At 33.5% G+C, this 25272-nt stretch overlaps 1 protein-coding gene across 14 annotated transcripts in view; it reads right to left on the bottom strand.

Annotated features, from left to right (window-relative positions):
- The window catches only part of GPHN (gephyrin), a 628070-nt gene that overhangs the window by 155542 nt on the left and 447256 nt on the right, over positions 1-25272 (bottom strand). For all 14 annotated transcript variants that reach the window (XM_030319344.1, XM_030319345.1, XM_030319348.1 and 11 more), the window contains one exon: positions 2229-2271. In XM_030319344.1, coding sequence (XP_030175204.1) covers positions 2229-2271 — 43 coding nt within the window. The remainder of the gene's footprint in view (positions 1-2228; positions 2272-25272) is intronic.

Genomic DNA, 25272 nt, shown 5'->3' with positions numbered 1-25272 from the left:
GTTAAGAAGTTCAGAGGTAGAGGGGGTGCCTGGGTGGCTCAGTCGGTTAAGTGTCCGACTTCAGCTCAGGTCATGATCTCATGGTCCGTGGGTTTGAGTGCTGTGTCGGGCTCTGTGCTGTCAGTTCAGGGCCTGGAGACTGCTTCGGATTTTGTGTCTTCCTCTCTCTCTGCCCCTCCCCCACTCACGCTCTGTCTTTCTCTATCAAAAAATGAATACACGTTAAAAACTTTAAAAAAATTAAAAAAAAAGTTCAGAGGTAGAACAGCTCATGGTGATGAAAGAGCCTTGGGTGTGGCTATGAGCGTGACTATGAGTTACCAAAGTGGTGTTGAAAGGAAAGACCTTAAACTTATAGATGGGTTACAATGTTGGATGGGCTCTCTATATGGATCTAAATGGCTATATGGACCATGTCCATGACTATGACATCCTAAGAAAACATGATCAGGAAAACCTGGACCACTGTAACGTCCATCCAAAGTGATTAATAGTCTATAAGCCAGTAAGAACATAACTGAAATGAAAGACATTCTAACAACACAAAAATCCATGATAAAGGTGTAAGAAGATTCAAAGAAATCTGTTGTCAGTAAGAAATTATTTTTGTTCGGGGCGCCTGGGTGGCGCAGTCGGTTAAGCGTCCGACTTCAGCCAGGTCACGATCTCGCGGTCCGGGAGTTCGAGCCCCGTGTCGGGCTCTGGGCTGATGGCTCAGAGCCTGGAGCCTGTTTCGGATTCTGTGTCTCCCTCTCTCTCTGCCCCTCCCCCGTTCATGCTCTGTCTCTCTCTGTCCCAAAAATAAATAAACAAAAAAAAAAAAAAAAAAAAAAAATATTTAAAAAAAAAAAAAAAAAAAAAAAAAAAAAAGAAATTATTTTTGTTCCTAACCATCATAATCACTATCAATGATCCATCATCATCTTGGGATCAACAATAAATAGAAATCATACAGTAATCATCATAAATGTCATTTTAAAAGCTCATTTATCTGCATAGTTTTATTTTAGTGAACATTATATCATCACTCCCCTGACTCAGATTTCTCTCAACCTTAGGTCTTAGCAAGGGATTACAGAATGTTACATTTCTTATATTGAAGAGCCTCCCTCAAGTCACTTGTCTGTCAAATGTTGTGGAAACTTACAGTGGTATACCAGTAAAATCTGTTTGCTTCAATTTATTTTTATACAACTTTAATATAAAAGTCCTGGGCAAGTAATTGCAGTGTGCTTGCTTACCAACTCAAGGGTTTCAAGCTAACATAACAGATTCACAACACAGAAATGGGAAAAATTTACACTAAAGAAAATAAAACAAAACATGCATTTGTATCTATTTGAAGTTCTCCAATTACTTTTGTAACAGTTAAAAAAAATACAGATATTCTACTGGAAAATCATCCTGTTTACTAAAATTCCCAGTGGTGTAGGTATGCAAGAGACCCATTTAGTTACGTATGGCCCACCTGAACTTCATTTCTTGCTAAAGATCAGGGAGAAGATAGGATGATGTCATTAATTTTAAGTGACAGAGAACAATATTAAATTATTAGCATTTATATAGTACTTTTCTCTTAGGATCCCCAAACTTTTAAGGCACAACCTCCCATGTTATATCATTTCAAGGATACAGGTAAGGAAAAGCTATTTACAGTTCCTTTTTATAAGACAGAAACATGAATAATACACAAAGTTAAAGGACTTCCAAGTTAATGTTATTAGTGATCAAACAAAAAAATAAAATTAAGGTTTCTTCATCCTTGTTTCATGGCACTATGTTTGAAAACATGCTGTTTGTGAAAATAGGATATTTCAGGAATGAATTTGTATTTACAAGATGATTACAACTCCTCTTAAGAGTCACTTGTTTTTTTTTTAAAGTTATATGCTTATAGTGGATTTATATTATTATTTTCAGTTAGTCTATTTTCAAATGATTTTTGGCAGTGGGGCAGTTAAAGAGGGTTCTAATCACAGAATCATTGAGGAACTCATTACAATCTTAGTTATAAGTGCTATCAAAATTCTGGTGTAGGCTTCCAGAAATAACTGGAATGAAGGCAATATTCATTAACATATTGATAATATTCTTAAGAGGTAAAAACCCTAACATTTATATAAACTGACCCAAAATGCTCTTTTTCATTCTTTCACCAAAATATTTTTAAGCTCTCCTTCCTGTTGAACCACAGTCTTATAGTCTATCTGAAATGATGGCATACTTACTGGCTCTGAGAATGTTCTCCTTGCTGCTGCACCTGGACTGGACCTGCAAAGAGAGCATAAACTCAGTAATTTAGGGCTCAAAACACAGATAGCCAGATATGTATGCATACTTAATGGGCAAGCTCCTGAGGTTTAGGAGCAAAGGCTCAATATATCTCAGATATCAAAACATAGTAGTAAAAATATATTACATTTGTTTCCTATTTTTTGTCTTTTTCTTACTGTAAAGAAAGAGCAGACTTCTGAAAAAAACTGGGGGTACAACATTATAAATGGCACAGAGGCAAAACCAAAGGCAATTTTTTATTGATGTGTACTGAAATTAGTATATGGAAAAAAATGTTACAACATATTCAGGTGTGAATACAGACCCCTAATCTTAAGGCACTGTGATAACTCTTGACTAGACTAATAATGCAATCCAGGTAATAAAGTTGTAATAAAATATTCCATTGTAGTAATTTTAGTTGTATACATTGATAAGGGGAAAACAGAGAAATCCTCATATATAATATTAATGTGTGATTCCAATGACTTTTGTTACTTACTGATTATAATAATTGGTTATAATATTGGTTATGAAAGATGCCTTTGTTGGGAATCAATAAAACTGAACTCATTTATTTACCAGTTCTTAGGTGTGAATAAAGTTTATCAATCAGAAACCCTTATGCTTTGATGCAAAAAGTTGATGTCCAAGCAGAACATTTTTTTAAATGTTACAAAAGTGTTGAATTCAAAAGCCACATTGGATGGCATACATGTTTGTTAATATCTGAGGAAACTGTATTTAAACTGCACACCTCTTTTTTCCCACTCCCCAGCAGCTTGCCCCAAATGTATATATATACAACAAATTAGTTTCTATTGCTTAACACAATCTACTATTGTAATGAAACAACTTATGAAAGAAATGTTGCAACTTAGGGTGGGTTATGGTTGTCCTTCCCTGAAAAGAACAATTGTTAATGTTTAAAGAAACAACAACAATAAAAAAAATCACAAACATACACACAAGAAAAACACACACACACACACACACCAAAAAAAGGGGAAAAAAGGGAAAAATAATTCCAGATGTTAAAGTTATTCCCTTTTGGCCCAGATTGTTTAGTTAGTTATAAGCTACACTAGAATGAAGAAGCTAATCTGGGAGATAATATTCTTACATTCTTTTACTCAGAAGTTCTATTGAAAAACAATTATGGACCAAATGGGAAAGGAAAATAATTAATGACTACTTAAAACAAAAATACAGGGAGAAAGACATGAGAGTGAGAAAGAGAAAAAGAAAAAGAAGAAAGAGAGGTCTGGGGAAATAAGTCTAGACAAGAGAAAAGAAAGTATGGGTTTATAGAAGGAGCCAATATGTGAATGCAAAATGTTCTGCTATTTCTTATTGAAAATTCATACTAAGAGAGTAAGAATCTCTAATGGACTTGCTGCAAAATAAACAAGCAAGTTTGTACACCATGGAATGAAAATAGGTGTAACTATACCACTACAGCCTTAAAGGAGAAAAGAAACAAACACTAATAGACAAATTAATAGACAAGCTTAATAAAGAGTTAAACTACATTTTTAAAAGCGGTTCAGGGAACACAAGAGAAAGCTAATAGAGTGAGAGAAAAATCTGGGAGAGAGAAGGAAAAAAAAGGGGATAATGCTGAAAGACAAAAACAGAGTTCAAGGAAGTCAAATGGAAGTCAAGAAAGTCTTCAACAAGATGTAGAAACAGAAGGAGCCCAAACCCATAGCGCAAAGCAATGTTTGCGAATGGAAAGCAGCTCCTTTGATCAGTAATAGTTACTCTTAAGTCGTAGCCTCTATTCCTCCAGAGTTCATCTTTAAGCCCTTCCAATTTAGAGTGGAGCTAGTGTGTGGATAGAAACAAGAGATTTATAATGAACAGAGCATTTCAGATGAGTAGTTCAAATTGTCTCGTCAAATGTTTCAACATTTAGATAATGTCTAAATGGAAATGGTGGTGAAAAACTAGCTAGCTTTACCAAAAAGCTGAACCAAACCAAAACAGCAACAACAACAAAAAACCCTCTTCCTACTTTAGGTGGCTAAAAAATTAAAAAAAAGTTCATAGCATGAATTTAATAATGAAACCCAAAGTCTTGTTTTGTGGCACCTGAGTTCGTAACTATATATTTTGCAGAAATTTGGGTGATAAAAAATAATTCAGTTTCTGGAATGTGAGTATTCATTTTGGTTCACAAATTGCCAACAGCAGTGTAACCAATGTTTTCTCATTTACATTACACTGGCTATTTGACCTAGATTTGAGGAAAATCACTTAAAATCAATGATTACATGAACTTCTTTACTTTGGTGATCTTGAGTATGTATTAAAAAATGAGAAAAATAATTTTAAGATATTAAAAATATATATGCAAAAGTGATGCCCCTCTCTCTTATACCATGAAACTGGTCACCTTTACAATATTTACCTAATTTTATAAAATCCCAATATGAAGATTTTTACCTAACTCACAGTGTAATGGGATTTACTTGAAAAAATAAAATCAAGAAACAATTACTGTTCTTATTCTCATATATATGGATTAGAAAGAAGGTAGCACAGGTTTGTCCCAAGTTTTACAGTTCACTTTTTTTTTTAAATCTTACACTGGCTTTTTAGTCAATGGAAAAACAAAAAACAAAAAACAAAAAACAAAGGGAAGTCTGAAAAACAAAATAAAATTGACATTTTGACCTAATACCAAATTTATTGGGGATTAAAAATGAAAGGTATGGTGTTCGATTATCTATTACTTTATTTTATTGGATTATGTTATTTTATTACAATTAACATCTAACTTTATGGTGTTGAAAATTAACCCCCTTTGAACTGGAATTAAACTAAAATAATGTCTAGAAACAGCATTTATTATATTACAGTCAATGGAGGAAAAGAAAAACACAAGAGACTTACTGAAAACATAGGTATTCATTTACTAATCAAGACTGCTTTCAGACATCAAATAATTCATTTAATTCATTTCAACATGTGTTTACATGTATAATATAATTTTTGCTGAAGATCACATTGTACAGTAAGAAATCTTAAGCCATGAAACAGAAAACAAAAGGGGGGAGAGCATGTAATAATGATAAAGAAAAAAAAGTGAAAATGCTTTAAACAAAGCTGAGAAAATTTTAACAAACAACCACAATCTTTAAATACAGTTAGAGAAGTGACTTACCTTATGCTTAGGTCATAACAAGAATAGCACAGTGTTTAAAGTCAGCTCTTCATTATGGGAGGTACAATTGAAAGCCATAGGTTATAATAACATGAATTGCTACACAGAAATGAAGACTTTTTCAGCCCAACATGAAAAGCTAACTCTTATGGGAGAACATTTCAACTTATGTTTAATGCAGCATGAAGAACAATTGAGGGGGTAAACATCAAAACACATGAATCTCACACCAATAAGAGAGACAGTCCAATCTCTCAGGAACACAGAATATTTAATCTGTGAGACTATAATCTGTGACACATAAGGGAAGGCACATCACTCTAACACTGAAAGATGCATGCATAATGTATAACCATCCACTGACAAGTCTCCCCACCCCATCCCACTCGTACACACACAAAACCATTAAGATACAGGGAAAAAATGTAGTGCCAAGCTGTTATGAAGAAAGCAGGACACACGGAAGCACAGCAGTGGTCATGTGATTTGAGAGGTGTTCTTCCCTTAAACCATCCCATCACCATGCTTATTTTAAAGAAGCCAGGAAAAGACCCCCTTCAATGCTGCAGTAGCTATGAGCCCCCAGCTTGAAGCTAGTGTGTGGAATTTTGATCACCGTTCCCTGCGATGTCAGGGGCTCTCCAGTGGAAGCCAGATGTGTAACACCAGTTAGTGGGGTACAATGTGTGAATAACAAACATCCTTTCCCTTCTGCATTTCACAGAAGTGAGGGAGGAGAGAAACAAATAAAATAAAGCCCATGTTAAGAATAGATTCATAACAATATAAAGATGTATAAATATTAAAATGGAGATTACATTTGATTGCAGGTTAGCACAACTCAGGTTACATAAAAACTGCCTCAATTTTGCTGCTCACCAGGCTAATATGTATTCTTTCTCCTTGCAAATATTAGGAATAAATCTATACAATATGGTTCATACTGAAAAATTCTGAGCGGTTGGTCTTACGGGGTCAAAGTCGAGAACTAAAGAAGTTGTCTTTGATGGACATTAAGAAAGCCCTATCTTTCTATTTTTAGCATCATTTTACTGGTCAGCAGTCACATTTTAAATTAGAAATTAAGCTTCTGTATATCTGCTTACTTATGTAACTTGAGAAATTCTATGGCAATGGTGTAGAAAGATAATTTAAATTTTAATCTTCTTACATTTTAAAAGACAAACCACAACAAAGACTACCTATTTAGAAACGGTTACTAAATTTCCTATGTACTCTTCTCTACTGTCAAAACTTATTGTAACATGGGTTGTTCCTGTCAATAGGGTATATCAGCTCCTTAGAAAAAACTTCAACTTTGCTTTCCTATTATTGATAATAGTAGTTAACTTCATCTATTTTTTTATTCATATGTGACATGAAATTTAGATTTTTAATAATGCAAAGATTATTTACTTATATTACCATTTCCTCTCCCTCATCTATTCTTAGCAAGCCAGAATATCCTGACCTTCCCTTTAGCATGTCTTTATTATTTTAGGCTCTAGGCCCTCCTTGAATCTCCATTTCCTTACAGGGGAAATAAAGATTGTTAAAGGGCTCAAAGGAAATAAGACATGTATCAAGGATTTTAAGCTATAAAGATAGAAACAAATGTCAGTTATGATGTTATGATCAGTGGAGGAACTGACAGTTGTAAAATAATTATAATTATATCCTCCTCATTGTAACTTGATCATTAGCTAAAATGGAGGCAAAGTCTTCTTTCTGAACCCCCAAAAGAAATAAAACCCATGTACAGTTATACGCTTTCCAAGAGAGATTGACCAAAACTTTGGAAATGTCATAGCCATATGGCCATACATATTGGTAGGAAAGCAAGTTTTATATATATAAGTTATATATAAAACTTTTATAAAGAATATATAAAATCTAAGGCTTGCAGGAAAGTCTGAACTAGCTCCTCTAGAATATTTCTTGTACTCTTGAGCTTTTAGACTAAATGAGCTATTGATTCTGTCTGGAATACCTTTTGCTTATTTTCTGATCCAAATACTTCTTGTCCTTTAAGATCTAGCTTAAAATGTGCCAGCTGCAAAAACTATTCCAAAAGTTCCTTAATCAGAAGTTATTTCTTCTTTCCCTAAGTTCTTTCTTTTCAAATTTTTATTTATTTATTTTTAAGTAGGCTCCACATCCAATGTGGGGTTTGAGCTCAAGACCCAGAGATCAAGAGTCATATGCTCTACCTATTGAGCCAGCTAAGTGTCCCACCCTAAACTCTTTTAATTTCTTTATTGAAATACAATTTACCTACCATAAAATTCACCCATCTTACGTATATAGTTTGATGAATTGTAATAAATCCCATGGTTGCACAACCATCAATCACCAGATTCTAGTTTTAGGTTTACCTAAATTTTTAAAGCCTCTTATCTGAACTTATATTATGAGTTACCATAGTTATTTATATTCCAATTATTGATGTGGGTCCCCAAATGTACTACAGGTTCTTGGAGGGAAAGGATATGGCCTTAATTCTCTTTATATTTCCTACTATGTCAAATATAGTGCTCTGTACAGAGTAAACATTTGCTAATTCTTAATGTTTATTTTGTAGTAATCATAGTTTTTTTTTCAAATTCAGCACATTAAAATTTATTTTTTATAGTACAAGTATGATCACAGTCACTCCTGTACTATCTTAAGAATGATTTTTACTTAGCTGGGTGGGCTCATATTAAGAAATGTAATATAAAAAAGCATGTGGATTATAGCTAAGACATATCTGAGTTCCCTACAGAATGATCTTCAGAATTTGGAAAACACATTATTAATATTATTTAAGGTTAATCAAACAGTGACATTTGGAGTCCAATAACGGTTATTCTACACCAAAAATTTTAGGTCAGGTTAAGCAGACTCCTTATTTTCTAAGGGAAAAGGGCATTCTATATCTCATATGGTGAGGTCACTAGAATGACAGCGATGATAGAGATGTTTGATGTAGTTTGGCTCTTTGACTTTGACTTTTCTACCCTACTTAACTTATTTAAGAGCAGTTTGCCTCTGAAAGAACAAACTTCTTTGAATACCATTTACTCATAAAAATAAAACTTAAGAGGACAGAAAAAAGGACCTCATTGGCATGTACTTAGATTACTTGCCTCTTCAGCCTACCCAGAAACAGAAGGAAAGAAAGGTTTGATTTAAACAACATTAAGCCAACAACTCTACAATCTCAGACTTTTGAAATTCTATTTCTTTACCATCTCAAGTCTTATATCAAAAATGGAGCATTGGTTTAGAAAAGCTCTTTCCATAGTTCCATTCATTCATCACTTTATCTGGATAAATTAGGGTACAAGTATTTGGCTTATCTGAACCTAATGACAATTCATTTGTATTTAATTAGATTTATATTACCACAACACATATTCAACTGTGGAACTCAGAGTTTTGCTTTATGACATGAAAGGCAGCATGATACTCTGGAGTCTAGTGGTATGGTTTCTGATGTTGTTTTTTTCTATTCTTAGCTGTGTGACCTCAGACATGACATTTAACATCTTGGAGTTTTAATTTTCTTATCCATAAAATGGGGAAAATTAAGTAGGATATTGTTTGTGAAAGTGAAAACTATTATAAATGAAAAAGAACAATACAAGTCTAAGTCATCATTATTATCCTTATGTAGATTTCAAGTCACTTACATTTACTTAGGTAGAATCTGAGATACAATGACAATAAAGAATTTGCTCCATATCATGCCATGAGTCAGTGACAAATGACAGACTATAATTGCCAATTTCTAGACTAAAATTTCAGAAAAAGGCTGAGTTAAAGTCTGAAGTTACTTTTGCAAGGATTAATCTAATGCTGTGCTGTATGATTTTACTCAAGCTATCTTAATTCTATGGGACTTAGTTCCCTCATCTGCAAAATGAGAATGTTTCCAGGGGTTTCAACTGAGGATGATAGGAGCCCTTGAGAGAACCTGTGGATAAAAGTAAGGAGTTCATTTACTGGGATGGAGAAAAAAATTAAAATTTTTATATTCACCAACCTAATTAAATTTTATTAATTTCTTTCATTATGAGCTTAGGAGACAAACCACAGTAATATTAGCAGGATCTATTACTTCAAATTATTATGGATGTCTTAAAATATTGTTCATATTGACCAAGATTTCAAATTACAGTAGTGTAATGACTTGCTGCTAGATTTTGTTATTTAGTGCATTTTGAAAGAGGCAGTATTATTACACAATTTGTTTTTTATAGATATTTCTATGATTTTAATTTCATTAGTCTTTGTAATTGTACATATTTTATTTTATATATTTAAAAGTACTTTCTGAAAAGAAGTCTGTAGGCTTTACCAGATTTCCAAATGGCTCCATAGGAGAGAAAAGGTTAAAAAATTTTGAAATAGACAATTTCCAAGCTTCCTTTTATCTCTAGGATTTTGTTGCTCTAAGAAATCTCTCCTACATCCATCTGCTGCTCTTTGGCAAATCATATATAAAAGAAGTTTTTCTTTTTTTGAGAACAATTATATAAAATTGGTAATGAAATTAACCAATTGCCCATTTAATAGCCCATCTAAGAAACAAAAAGAAATATGGTTATCAAAAAGTTATGAGCTCAGGCTTATAAAAAGTTTCTGCTTCACTTGCTCTTTTCCCATTGGTTTAGATATTTAATTAAATGGAATAATCATTAAAAGTCATCACATTTAAAACTCCCTAACAAAACGTGAACTTCCACACACACACACACACACACACACACACACACACACACACACGTATTTATCCACAACTAATTATTTTTTGAACTTTTAGTCATGTGGTGAACACAGATAAGAGCAACAAAGCTATTATCTATGTATAACATAAGCCTTTTCAGGCACACAGTATCTGTAAGCAATACAATTTTACAATCTTTTCCAGAGGACTATTTGTAACTGTTTCCCCACTGTTACATGAATTATTATTATCTTAAATTCCACTGAGCTTTCTTAATTTCTAGGTAAATGTGAAGAATTTTTCTTTCTCAGTATTGACTTCTTCTAAAAGAGGCTGGAACTATAGCAGGTTACACAGTTGGTGAAATGAATTATAATTAACACTTAAAATCAAAAGCCTATTTATGCTGCTTTATAGGTAACTTGGTGAGTTCCTTATTCTCAAAGAGAATAGTATGATATGCAGAACATAACTAAGAACAGAACTGGTTATCACCATAACTCAACAGAATACAAATTCAGATATCAATGGTGAATATCCTTAATGTATTATCAATAAAGCTTTAATTTTAAATTGAGTCACTCACAATGATTTTAAGAAAATTGTAAATCTCAGGCTGGTCTCTCTTTGGTACCAACAATATTTTTGAGTTGATGTTTGTTCTGAGAATTTTGACGTTGAATTAGATAAATATAAGGGATATATACTATCTAATCATCTGAATATATATATTCAGACTAAACTGAAGAAACTAGTTTTTGACTGGTAGGGATTTCAGATTATTCTTGACACCATTTCTCAATCTTTAGATGAATAATTAATTACTTTATAGTGTAACTTGTCTTCACTCTAGAGATGACAAAGCAGGGGTTGTTACTGGCTTTAGATCAAACAGTAAAGTAGTAATGAAACTTAGCCTTCCTGACTTCCAAATTCATTTCTCTGTACACCAGTAAATGACCCTATCTTTCTAGCCTACCAGTGGCAATCAGTGCATTCCTAATCAGACCTTGAATTTTCATTGTCTTTTGCTCTTGACTATTTCTCGTAGCAATAAGAACCACTCAGAATAGGCAGGTGGATGCAGGAGTGAAGGAAAACTGGTATGGTGAAAGGCAGTTTGGGGAGTAGCACTCTGGAGACAGCCCTCCTGGATTTGAATCTTGGCTCTACCATTATTAGTTGTATAACAGTAGGTAAGTTACAATCTCTTTCAGGTCTTTGTTTTCTAATATATAAAATAACAGCAATACCTATCTCATAGGATTTTTATGAAGAAAGTGAGACAATATGTGTCAAGTGTTTGAGTAGAAGAGTATCTGGCTCAGTGTGAATGGTATATAGGTGTTAGTTATTACTGTGTTTGTTGTTACTATTGTTTGGATGATACTCTGGACCTGTAATTCAGAATGTTAGCTAATTTCTTTTGCTAACAAGAGCAACAACAGTTGCTCTCAAAAATAAGATCAAGTAAGATTACTTCAAGTATCTGAATAGAAAGTTTAAAAAAAAAAAACCATGAACTTTATGGGTTTATGAACTAGAGCCTAAAAGACGAATATAGTTAATAATATAAAACTCTGAATTATTAAGCATTTGTAATTATTATCATTTTCTGGCACTTCTGGAAGAAAGTCACATTGGCTTTCATTAAACATGAGTTTTAAGAATACGGAGTTTTTAACTAGATTTAATATTCTTCTCCTTGGTTTTCATTTAAGGATAGCAGAATATGCTGTAGGCAAGGAAACGTTTTCCCTTCTTCTTTTCTAGGTTCTTTGGCAGGTGTAATAATTAAATTGGCATAAGACAGATTAACAGGAGAAAAACAAATTTAATTTTGTATGTACAGAAGCTCCAGAGACATAAGGCTCAAAGAAGTGACCAAAACAATCAGCTTTTGTACCTTTGAGATAGAGAAAGAATAAATCTGTGAAGAATTGACAGGACGAAGGGGTTTGGGGTTAGGGTAGTAAATTAGTGAAGTAACAAGGTTTGTTTATATAGCTTTCTCGGAGCTAAATTCCCTATTTCTGGTGATAAGGATGCCTTCAACACTTCCAGTACAGGGAGGGTCCTTTCACATGGGAGATTTATTTCTGCTTTCAGGGGGACAAAGGAGGGTTAGAGTATCCTTCTTGAACTGGCTGTTTCTTAAGTTACTTTAACTCAAAATAATCAATATGCTATATTTTGGGGTGGCACATAAGGAGGAGCAGAATATGCCCCTCCAAAATGTACCTTTTTGGTATAAAGATTTTTTGAGCTGATTATTTTGAGAAACACTAGACACAAGAAGTTCTGAAAAGAAAGTGGAAGTTACCCTTTGGTAAAGGCAATTCATATTTATAAAAGAAATATATAAGATTGTCTCCCTCTCTGTACCTGAAGAGAATATTATCAATGGAAACGACATAGATACAAATCTGTTTAATAAACCTTACTCTTATTTACTGTGTTTTTTTCTGGTAACCTCCCCATAACTGGCCTCTCTGCCTCCATTTAATTTTGTCTTTGGCTAAAGATGGTATTTAAGTTGGTGGTTTAGGCTATCTTGGGGAGTTACTCTCAGATATATATGAGGTATACATTTTAATAAACTTCTTTTTGTTTATCTCTTGTTAATCTGTCTTTTGTTACAAAAGGTCTTAGCCAAGGACTCAGAAAGGTAGATGGAAAATTATTTTCTTCCCCTAACACATTCTTAAATGTTATGTCATATCATTTACTTATTCATTAAAAAACGACAACTACTCCTGCTTCTACTGAGTATAATACACCATATAAGAATTGGCTACATAGTTTTCCCTTCTCAAAGGCTGTTGTACTGCAGTTTTTATTTTTCTAAATGTTTAACTAGTACACATAAGGCACATGGAAGATATACAAAGGCAAAAACATTTCTATACTATATTAGTAAAACAGCAGTGGGTTAGAAAATGTTTAGGATGTTCCTTTGAGGACTGGAGATAAGAACTAAATTTTCTAAAGCCTTATACTGTAACCATGTGTGGTATATACTATGTGAATCAAATCTGTTATGACCTAACCAAGTAATAAACAGTTTACAGATGTAGTTTGATATTATTAGACTCTTGCTTCCATTACACATGCCCTTTGCATTTTCTCTGAATTCTCAAGTTTTGGATGTCTGGGCTAAATCAAATGGAATAGCAGAAAATCCATTGCCATTAAAATTAAATATTTAGCTTATAAAGAAGGGATAACTGTGTTAGAAGTTAATTTTTTTTAAAAAAAGGTAAACTCGTGACTCTCATACAAATATAAAATGAACATATGTCAAAGATTTCTAAGTGTTAGTAAGAGAACCAGAAAAATGTTCCCATTGGTTCAAAAAAGAATTAAAAATACCTCACACACATGGGCCATCAGGAATGTTGACATGAACTTTCAGATCAATTGAACAAAAATCATTTGCATCTCCAAATACACACGATGTTTATTCCTATGGATTAGAATAACTTCCATGACTATTTACATATTACAATTTAGTGTTGTACAATAGCTCAAAGAAGGGAGAAGACGATCCAGAAGGGTACCCTAGACAAGACAGCCAAAAATAAGTCTTGTCTATTTCAAAGTCTTTCACAATTTTATCTGAGAAATTTATGGCTTGGGAGTACCTATTAATAGAATTTGTCTATTAACTGAATTCTAGCTTATTTTTGAGTTTGTTCCCTAGTGTATACCTTTGGTTTTTAAGATTGTATGAAATACCTTCTGTAGTCACTTTCAAATGGACTGTAGATTTTGTCTTGACTATAATATTAAAATAGTGGTTTACCGTATTAAAAATGGAATAAGGGGCGCCTGGGTGGCGCAGTCGGTTAAGCGTCCGACTTCAGCCAGGTCAGGATCTCGCACTCCGTGAGTTCGAGCCCCGCGTCAGGCTCTGGGCTGATGGCTCGGAGCCTGTTTCTGATTCTGTGTCTCCCTCTCTCTCTGCCCCTCCCCTGTTCATGCTCTGTCTCTCTCTGTCCCAAAAATAAATAAACGTTGAAAAAAAAATTTAAAAAAAATGGAATAAATTTACATGAGATATACATTATATCTTTTAAGCGTCTGATTTAAAATATAATTTCCAAGGCTTAATACACAAAAATTTTTTGTAGTTTCTTTTTTATCCGTTTAGTGAAAACTCAGCTTGAAAACGAACTTTATTTGGTCAAGATTCAATCATGAAAAATTCTTGAGGGAAAGAAAACAACCCATTAAAATAAAAGAAATTCAATGTAAATATATTGGCCATGAATTACTATGTAATTAAGCATTATATTTTCTGATTGAAGTTTCCTTTTAGACTTTTTTAAATAGAAAAAGCTAAATAGCCATGTGTAAAAATTTTTGAAGAAAAAGGGATATTCTTAGAACATTGTTAAATTTAGGTTTATTAGTATTTTGAGGTATTCCAGCCCACTTTAATTACCTTGCAAAATTTGCATTTGCTCTATATACATTCCTGGTTCTACTCCCTCATACTAGTGTAAGTTCACATTTATTTAACTCATTCTCAGGATGAAGAGGATAGGCAAGATTATTTTAGATGTGTGCCAATCTTTATTTCAAATTAAGCTTGATAGCTGTAGGTCCAGGAACATGTGCTAATTTGATCTGCTAAAGTTAGAGACTTGCATATGCAATGAATCCTTCTTTAAGTAGACAAAAAATATAAAATTGTGCTAACTACAGACCTTGGATAAATTACTCAACTGTTTAAGCATTGGTTTTCACATGTTACAAAAATCAGGATAATGATAACATTCATTTACTGAAAGAATACTTCTTGAGCACTTACCCAATGCCAGGCTTAGATCTAGGTGTGGGGTAAAACATCAATAAGATTGACAGGGACTTTGGTACCATGGAACTTATATTCTAATAGGAGTAGACAGATAATAAACACTTAAACTGTTTAATATGTAAATGAGTAAGACAGTTTCAGCTAGCAATAAATGCTTATGAAGAAAATAAAAGATAGTAAAGGGATTGACAGGGTAAAACTGTTTTATTTTTTGAAAACTTATTTAGTTTTGAGAAAGAATGAGAGAGAGAAAATGGGGAAGGGGCAGAGAGAGGAGGAGAGAGAAAATCCCAAGCAGACTCTGCACTATCAGTACAGAGACTGATATGGGGCTTGGTCTCATGTACATGAGATCATGACCTGAGCCGAAATCAAGAGTTGGACGCTTAACCAACTGAGCCATCCAGGGGCCCTGTGGGTAAAGCTATTTTAGATAGATTGGACAAGAAAGATTTCTCTGAATAGGTGTCATTTGAGTTAAGATCTGAGATACCCAGAGGAAGATCAAAGAGAAGAACTGCCCAGATTGAGGGAAAAGCTAGTAGTATGCAAAGGCTTGTGCTTTATTGAGTTTCCACCTCATTGGACTATTTTGAAAATTAAATAAACAAACTAATGCAGGTAGAACATTTGATCTATACCTGACATTTAATAAAGGATAAATATGTTATCTCTGATGATAATAGAGGTGAGAATGATAATGACTATGATGATTATGATACCAACTATCAAAAGTCAGCTACTGGAACTATTCTCGTCAATCCTTCTTAGTCTGGAACTGACCAAAGAAGAGTGTTGTAATTTGTCAGAAAGGCCAAGGATTGGTAATGAAAAGAGACATGGTATGTGTTTAGACTTAGGGTTCCAGCTAAGTGGTATATAAAAATGCCTTTTGAAAATAATTTGATATTTCATAAAAATCAATGAAGTTATCTCCGATAAAAGGGAATACTTTTTTGATTGAAGTTTTACTATAAATTTCTGCATAAAAGCTCTTGTGATACCATATTGTTATTAATCTGTGATAGCTACTATACTTGTTAGCATTCTTCAGACAGTGGATTTATAATTAATTAGAAGTGTTGAAGCATTTTCAAAGTTTATTAAAAAAATGTATCACATGGGCAAACTAAAGAAAGCTGAGTTATAAAAAACTTCTATGCTTAACAATCATCAATACTCATGTCCAAATCACATTGGGCTTCATTTGGAACAGAACAATGTTATTAATCATGCCAGGGGGTGTTTTGGTTCAGTGTTAGTTCTTTTTGTTACTTTTGCATTCCTGTTTTGTTCCTTTTGATTTCCTATATATTCCTAGTATAGATCTATGGTATTATGGTTTGGTTGGGGTCTGTAAGAGCAGTTTTTGAGATTTAGCTCCTACTTTTGTCCAGTTTATTTATTGTCTCAGCAAAATAAACAGGAAAATGATCATATATGTGTGTGTGTGTATGTATATGTATATATACACATGCATATATACACACATACCTAGTATATAAACAGCTTATGGAAGGAGTTCAAATATCCTTAGAACAAATATCCTCAAAGTGTGCCACTTAGACATGGACTATTTTGAGCTGAAGGCAATCAAGACGCAGTGGGCTTAAGCGAAACTTCTGCCTCTCCCGTAACTACCAAGAAGAATTTAAATTGGGGGTCTTTCTCAGAATGAGAGTTTTTACATTACATAAATTTTATCTGAGTGACCTATATCTATGGCAGGACAAACATCTAATCACCAAACATCTGCTCTTTTTCTTCTTACTGCCCCGTGAATTGCCTTCCTTCCTTTTGAAGCCCAAGCCCTTATCCCATTCCTTAGCTCAGGGTAGCATAAATACCTCATTTTACATTTCTGACTTGACTTTGAACCTCTTGAGTATGTGAAATTCTCTTATGTACAAAATTAAATTTTTCTCCTGTTAATCTGTCTCATTTCAATTTAATTCTTAGACAAGCCAAAAGAAACTTTGAAGGTCAGAGAAAAATTTTTCCTTCCCAACAATACATATACATATAGTACATGTATGTGTGTGTATTTTTCTCTCCACTAGCACATACCAAAAATCACTGAAATCATGCTACTAAATCAGTGTTTTTTTAAAAAAAAATATAAGCAGGAACATATCAGTTTGTCACAGGAGCAAAAGGGATGATGAGAAATATAGTACCATTCCAATGCAGGGTTAATATATGCCATATATGTGGAAAGAATATATTTCTGATATATTTCTAATTTTCTATCATATAATGTATTGTTCTTATATAATGAAAATTCTATGCAAAGGGAACTTGAGCTTTGTCACAATTCCTTAATAGAAAAACATGATAAAAGATCTAAAGAAATTACAGTAAAACATGAACATTTGCTAAATCTAGGTGGTCAGTATATGGGTGTTTTTTATTTATTTATTTTTGTATATTGGAAATATTTCATTAAAAAATGAGAACTATAAAAGAAAAGATAAAAGGGAACTGATTCACCAAAGGACACTTACATGAAGCTGCCAATACCCATAAACCTTTTAGTGTAGACTTCTCAAATTTGGAATTTGGGATCATCTGGATACTCTTTTGCCCTCTTTATCTAAGAACAAACACAGTGCCAATGTTTACAAGTCATATACTTTCATTATTTTTCCTCCACTAAGTATATATTAACTGAGAATGTTGTTAAACTGTAACTGCTGTCCTTGACAGTTTAACTATTAACCAACTTACTCCCTCTATCCTTTCAGGGCTGCTTCAGGTAGCTTTGCTGTGCCCTGAATTGCTCAGCTGTTAAATGAGGAATAGAGTGAAGTCCAACTCTGCAGAAACTCATTCAGCAGAGCTTTCCAACTCTTAAATCTCTTATACACTAGCTATTCTTACATTTTTTCCACATAAGGAATCCTTCAATGATAATTACTCCTTCTATATATGCTTCTTTATTTTTTATTTACTCTATAACTCTAAGGAAACTCCTACTTTCTCTTTTCTTCAATTCACTTATTATTTCTGTTAAATTTTAACAATTAACATGGGGGAGTTCAAGAGTGATTTTTTTCTCTTTTCTTATCTATGTTCTTCACTGAACATATGAAAAACAACACAGAAGCTATTGAAAATGAAAGAAAAATACAAACTGATGTTGAAAATGAGACACTTGATCTTTAAAAAAATTTCTAAAATTCAAAACTGTTAGTATAATATAGACTGACCATTATAATTTTTGTTAAAATCAGTCTCATTCAATTGTTGACAGATTTATTTTGAACCATCAACACATCCTTCTTCAGTCCTCCCCTGCATACATATCTACAATAATATATTTAGGATTAGTTTATAATCTATAATGATAGAACAGCTGTGAAGCAACTGGCTTTACAAATCTGTAACCCTGAACTCATTTGTATTATGTTTTAAGGCAACTAAGGTGAAAAAGGTACATATATTCTTTTTATAAATAGTTTTTTCACAGGGTCACTGTATGACTTAGAAATTTTACAGTAGAAATGTCATACCTAATTCATTTATGCTAGTTTCATCCAGATTATCTCTCCCATACTCCTGTGAATTAGTTGGCTTAGAATTTGGGCACAGTATATGTATGGGTCACCATATTCAAACACTAAAGCAGCTACACTCATCCCATTTTGTTCCTTTACAGCAAACTGAGATAAACATTCACTTTAACAGAAATTATTAAGGTTGATACTCCTTCTCAGTGGCTGAGATGGGTTGGGTTATTATTCATTGAAAAGGGAAAGGAAAACAAGAAACAACTAGAGATAAAGAAGACAGGTAGTTTCTGTTAACACACACACACACACACACACACACACACACGGAAAGGGAAAAGACACACAGAAAAAAGTGGAGTGTAGGGAACTGCACTAAGAAAGTAGGTGAATGTAAACGAGGTAATAAATAACAGAATGGGGATTCTTATAGATTATTCTCTTCACACTTCTTACTTTAACGTTCAAAACACATGGTAGACCTTAAAAACACCAATATCATTCCTGATCTCAAATTGTCTTTTAAAGTCAATAGGCCATAGTCAAAAGGCATAGCTTATAAAATTTTAAAAGGTGTATGTGCATGTAAGAGAAGACAGAATCACATCATGACTAATCACAACAGCAGAATTTCTCTTTGTGGATGGGATGCTTAAAATGAAGCCAAAGTGATTTCCAACATAACTTAAAGCAATGACACAGTATGACTACATCTACCAGGATAAATGATTCAGTAAAACAAAGTCCAAGTAGATAGCTCTAGTTGGGGAACATTTCAGACCAAGCCTTTGAAACAGAGTTCAGTTATGTTTGAAAGTTAGTTAATAAATTACAAGTTAACTGTCAATTAATTGTAAGTGACAATATAATGATACAGATGGACTGAAAAAGTGGTACTTACATGCCCAAGAACATTTTAGAAATACTACTATCACTGACATATAATAGTGAGGTTATAGAGACCCTTGCTATATGGTGTCAGCAGAGGTTGAGTGAATAACCCAAGATTATTTTGACTTGTCCTCTAACTCTTGAACTGTGTTACATGGCTCTAAGACAGATGACTTGGGGAGATTAAAGATAAACTTGCTATGTATAAAGAAACGGAAATCAGCTAAAGGAAGGCACTTAGATGCTTCTGAGCTTTCTGCTCATACAACACTTTTTGTTTGTTTAAACTTCATTACCTTATATATCAAAGGTTGGAATAATTGATAGCTGTATGGTTCAATTGCTGTACTAACAATAATTTTCATTGGGAACATCCTGATATAAATTAAGCAAAACTTAATAATTTATGCCCACAAAAATAATTTAGGAATATAAAGATTAAATGCCCAATTTCAGGACCATTCACTTGTTTCCCACCTTTTTGAGATGAAACTGTTATTTGAAAGTAAAAAAGAAAAACATTTTTCCCATTGGAAAAATAGCATCCAGTTTATTTTCTGGTAAGTAAAACATGCACATATGAAACAAGATAATGGTTAATGGAACTAATGAAGGGTGCTGATCACTTGATCATTAAACCAATGCTCCCATTTAAAATATTGAAGGCAATTATAAACTTTGTTTAAAGATTTTGGAATTGTCATGGATACATATTTGATATATTTAAAGCTGGATGATTAGTCTGTGAAATCTGATGGTAAGACAATTAAAATCAGTCTTACTTGGACCCAAAGTACTTCTGACTCTGAGCCAAATATTTGAGATTGAAGATTGATTCAATGTTTCCTTGTAGCAACCTCTTGCATGTCCCAGTGGCATCTTTTTTTTCCCTTTCCTCACTCTCCCACTCATGTATATTCTTAAAGGGATGCCTACCTCTAACAACTGAGAAGCACCTGTGACTAATTTAGCAGCATCTGACTGCAGGAGACCATTTTCTGCCACCGTTCCCACTTTTATTCCTGGGGAACTCCCTTCTCTGTCAAGCACTGCACAGTTCATCATTAATTACTGCAACTTCAATACTGAGTTCAAAAGGCTAGTTTGCTATAAGAACTTTTCTTTCAATGCAGATACACACAGCAGCCTTCTCAAAGAGCCATGCATCAGTTCATGCCATGCTTCTTAACAAGAACAGTTAGGCATGGTAGCCCAAACAGAATTAGATTTAATTGCTGTGTGCTGGGATAATAGCAAGTTGCCAAAGAGGAAAAAAAAAAGCAGCAAGCTGATTTTTATGATTCTAGGCAATATTGAGTACAGAATGCCATGGACAAAATTTCAAAAATAGACCTTTCTTTTCTGATCCTAAGGAAGATTTAGAAATAACACAAGGAAAATTGCTAACACAATTGAAAACTATGTTTTCATGAAACTATGAAAGTCCATATGAATCTAAATTCCTTTCAGGGTTTCATGGAATATGAATCCAAAAATATCCTTAAGGTCTTTTTGAATTCACCCTTCTTTTGTAAGTTGCTACTTATGCACTGAACTATTTAATATGGGAAAGTCAGAATAAATCACCTCTTCTTTAAATACTGAAGCAGAAAAGGGAATGAAAAACCAGGGCTTGTTTTCTTTCTCCATCATTCCCTTTCTTTTTTAACCCCCTTCCTCTTGTTTTCATTCTTTTTTTTCCCCTTAAAATGCAAAACATTTGAGTACCAACATACCTACTTCTTTTCTTCTCCCCTCTCAATTCCAAGGGATATATGCAACATTGGTTTTCCTATGCATAACACGTATCTAGCTCTGTTTTATTATAAAATATTATTATATTTTACATAATAATCTATTTTTCATAATTCTTCACTTTCTATAGTAATAAAAGTCACATGAAAATTAAGTCAAAAGTATTTTAAAGGGTAGTAGATTCACAAATAATGCAAGCACATGTATTTCAAAGGATGTATGTAGCTTCAATTTATCATCCAATGCGTTGATATTTACTCCTGGATATAAAATTCCTCACTGAACCTAAACATGAGTCTGGGTTCCCAAAATATTCAAGCTGAAGAGAAGTTAATCAGTATGATAAAAATGAGCATACCTATCAAATACTGACATTATATATATGTAACTATACAAGGTGAGCTTTTTAAAGCCAATAGAAAGGATGGTACCATATATTCCCCATTTTTTTTCTAACTTAGCATATTGATGATGATAGGGTATATCTTATAGAAAAGCCCTCAACTCTCTATAATTTTTAACTCTGTAATTTTTGTTAAAAATGAGAATAAAATGAATATTCTTAGAGAGATGCTGTGAAAAGATAAAATGATATTAAAAAACCTCTTGAATAATAAACATAGCACACACAGGATTATTAAGCCTGTAAATATTATACATTAATCTATTTTGGAAAATGATAGCTGCAATTGTTAAATAGCGTAGGAAGAATTTATTAGATAAACACAAGCAGGTGGCTAAAAATACATGGTAAAGACTATCAGTTTGATTAAAATATGCCCTTATATTCAACTGAGCGGACTTCAAAAAATACATAAAATTACTTTACATAAACAATATCACCTTTGCATATGTTGTTCATTCTAACCTATGATGCTTACTGGAGTCCTCTTTCTTTCAGGGTCTCCTATATCACTCAAATGTGTTAGATAACTTAGCAGAGCAAAGGAGAGCAGTTAAAAGGTGAAAATTTGCATTATTCTCCAATAAGTAATGTTAATAAAGAGTAATATCATGCTTTGCCTTTGTCCCTCTTTTCCAAAAGGGTCTGTACTTGGCAAATAAATTAAATGAAACTACCACCAACTTAGAATAACTGACACAATCTCTATCTAGACAAAAATGTGGCCTAAAGAAATATTATGGCACTTTTAAAGTTATATAATAAGGTCCCAATAACTCAAATCTATTCTAGGAAAAACTACCCTAAGCAAGTTCTGTTTTGGGACTGAACAATAATTTGGTGAATTTTAAAATACTCCCCCCATGACTATTTTGTGAACAAAGGACTGAAGAATGATGATTTTCCCATAGACTTTTCTTTAATGCTAATATTGAATAGCTTTAATTTTCAGAGCCAACAGCACTGCTTCTAGTAATATTCTTCAACATCGCAGTCTGAATACATAAATATGATTAAAAAATAGACAATATACCAATTTGTAAAATCCTTAAGTGAGGCCCTATAATTTTTTCTACATTCTCTATATACCTAATACGGTAATGTCTACTCGGTATTGTAGATGCTTAGTAGATACTTGATGACTAATCATGACTTATTGGTAGTGTCAGCAAAACTGAAAGTATAAAGAACCAAATACAAATAACAACCATATCAATTTCAATTTTTACAATCACTCAAGACATCAAAATCTGTTATAGACTTTTAAGCTCAAAGCATGTTTTTTTTTTTTTTACTTGTATTTATTTGGCACTCTGAACTTTCAAGTAGAAAGCAAAATGCACACAGCATGATCAAGACCCAATTCCTTTAAAATTGTACCATTAATATTTTAACAGTATTGAGAATCTTGTTGGCTACATTCATGATGACTTAGCTTTCTCATGGACAGACCAGGTAACAGAAGTCACCTCTTCTAATTCACAGTCATATATTTATTTTACTTTGCTAAGTTGGCTCAAAGACCTCTATGGTGTTTACAAGGTAATAAGGACAAAAAAGGCATTTAGTAAGTCAGAAATATCAGCATTCACTAGAAACATATAGTAGAAATAATAACAGGGCGCCTGGGTGGCTCAGTCATTTAAGCGTCCTAATTCAGCCCAGGTCATGATCTCATGGTCTGTGAGTTCAAGCCCTGCATCGGGCTCTGTGCTGTCAGTCCAGAGCCTGGAGCCTTCTTCAGATTCTGTCTCCCTTTCTCTCTGCCCACCCACCCCCCCCACTCACGCTCTGTCAAAATATGAATAAACATTAAAAAGAAAAGAAATAATACCACATAATAGAAAGCTTATTGAAATTTAACCATATAGGCATAAACCCCTGATATAAACATCCTCAACAGACATTGATTGATGATGCTGTCAAGAAGCCATTGACCCAAATTGCAAGTTTCCCTCTTCCTATACTTTCCCCTAGTAAGTGAATATTTTAAGCAAGATATCCCATTTGAGCTGTTGGAGGAAAGAAAGAGGATGAAAGATTCTGTTGCCATTTAGAGTTTGTCAGAATAAAAATGCCTTTCAGTAGGCTGGATTCTGTTAGAGGTTAAAATGCATTTCCTCCAAGAAATAATGTTACAAATAGTACATAGATTCCTACATTTAATCACATATTTCTAGGGGTGCCTGGGTGGCGTAGCTGGTAAGTGTCCGACTCTTGATCTCAGCTCAGGTCATGATCTCACAGCTTGTGAGTTCGAGTCTGCATGGCATCAGGCTTTGTTTCGATGACAGGAAGCCTGTTTGGGATTCTGTCTCTCCTTCTCTCTGCCCCTCCTCTGCTTGTGCTCTCTCTCTTTCAAAATAAACTTAAAAAAATTAAAAAAGTAATTTTTAAGAAAATCATATATGTCTATTTGACTCCCAATTCAGTTAAATTACAGTGCTATTTCAGTTTTGAACACTAGTCTAGAAATCTGGTCAACATTTTTAGTTATTTTCATGTGAAACTACTTTGCTCTACTTATAAGTTGGTAAATGACAGTAGAGTATGACATATAACGGAATTCAAGGACAATATGATGATGGGGTTCAGGACATGCTACCTCAAAATATGGCATCTTGGAATGTTAAATATTTTAAACTGAGTAAGTTTCAGAAAATGGCAGAAGCAAGAGGGTCTCTCTGTCCTTGCCCTGCACTTCATTCTCGAAACAGGTCATAAGCATTGCCCTCCCTAAACCCTGAGGAAAGGAGCATCCTTATCTCCAAGATGTAGGGACCTGTTTCCATAATTTGGCTATTGTAGATAATGCTGCTATAAATATCGAGGTGCAGGTATCCCTCTGAATTAGTATTTTTGTATTCTTTGGGTAAATACCTAGTAGTGCTTTTGAAAAGGGGAAAAAAGGACCAGATAAAATTGATAATTCCATTTGCTGAAATATAGGTTCCTCATTTCATTGTACGCAAATGCATATTTGTGTGAACAAGCAAAGAAAATTTATATTGCTGGTAGTCAAGAAGATGTTTATCTTAATGTTTAAAAACTAGGGGATTGGTGGTAAACCAAACCTGTCTGTAAATCTCAGTATGAACCAAAGCAGGGTATGACCATGAGCTACTTAGAATTCATTAAACCTATGTAATTTATAGGAAGCTGTGCCAGCATGCATTGGATTACCTCCCATGTAGAAGAGACAAGTGGGTTAATTAAGAGAGAAGAGAAACAGACAAAATGCTGGCCTGTGGTACATAAGGCACATGAAGAAAAAGAATGCTAGGCATCAGCCTAGGGAAAAGTAAAATTCACTTTGATGTCAATTCCCCTTACTATTGGATAGAGAGCAATAAAAACAAAAATGGCCACTGGAAATTTATATGTTGGTCCTTCTTTTGACTTAAAATGCCAGCCAATACTCCCTTTGTGTCTTGGTAATAGATAAAGCTTTAATCAGAGGCCTATGTACAACTTATTTACCAATCAATAACACTAGATTCTGACTTCATTTTTGTTTAAAGCTAACTAAGGAATACTTACTACTGGCTTAACAATAAACCTCAGGTTTCTATATTTTTTTTATGTACCAGTTCTGATTCCCATACAAATTCCTATCTGAATTTATGAGAGCATGATTTTTCATAGACTTTAGTTCTCAGTGTTTTTCAAACAGGATGTCAAGGAGACTGATTGGGGTCACAGAGAATAAAGCTGTCCTGCTCTCGGTAAACTTAGGTT

This window comes from Lynx canadensis, chromosome B3, assembly GCF_007474595.2.
Source record: "Lynx canadensis isolate LIC74 chromosome B3, mLynCan4.pri.v2, whole genome shotgun sequence".
Lineage (NCBI taxonomy): Eukaryota > Metazoa > Chordata > Mammalia > Carnivora > Felidae > Lynx > Lynx canadensis.
The sequence above is the reverse complement of the archived record's forward strand: the minus strand, read 5'-3'. Positions and strand labels throughout refer to the sequence as shown.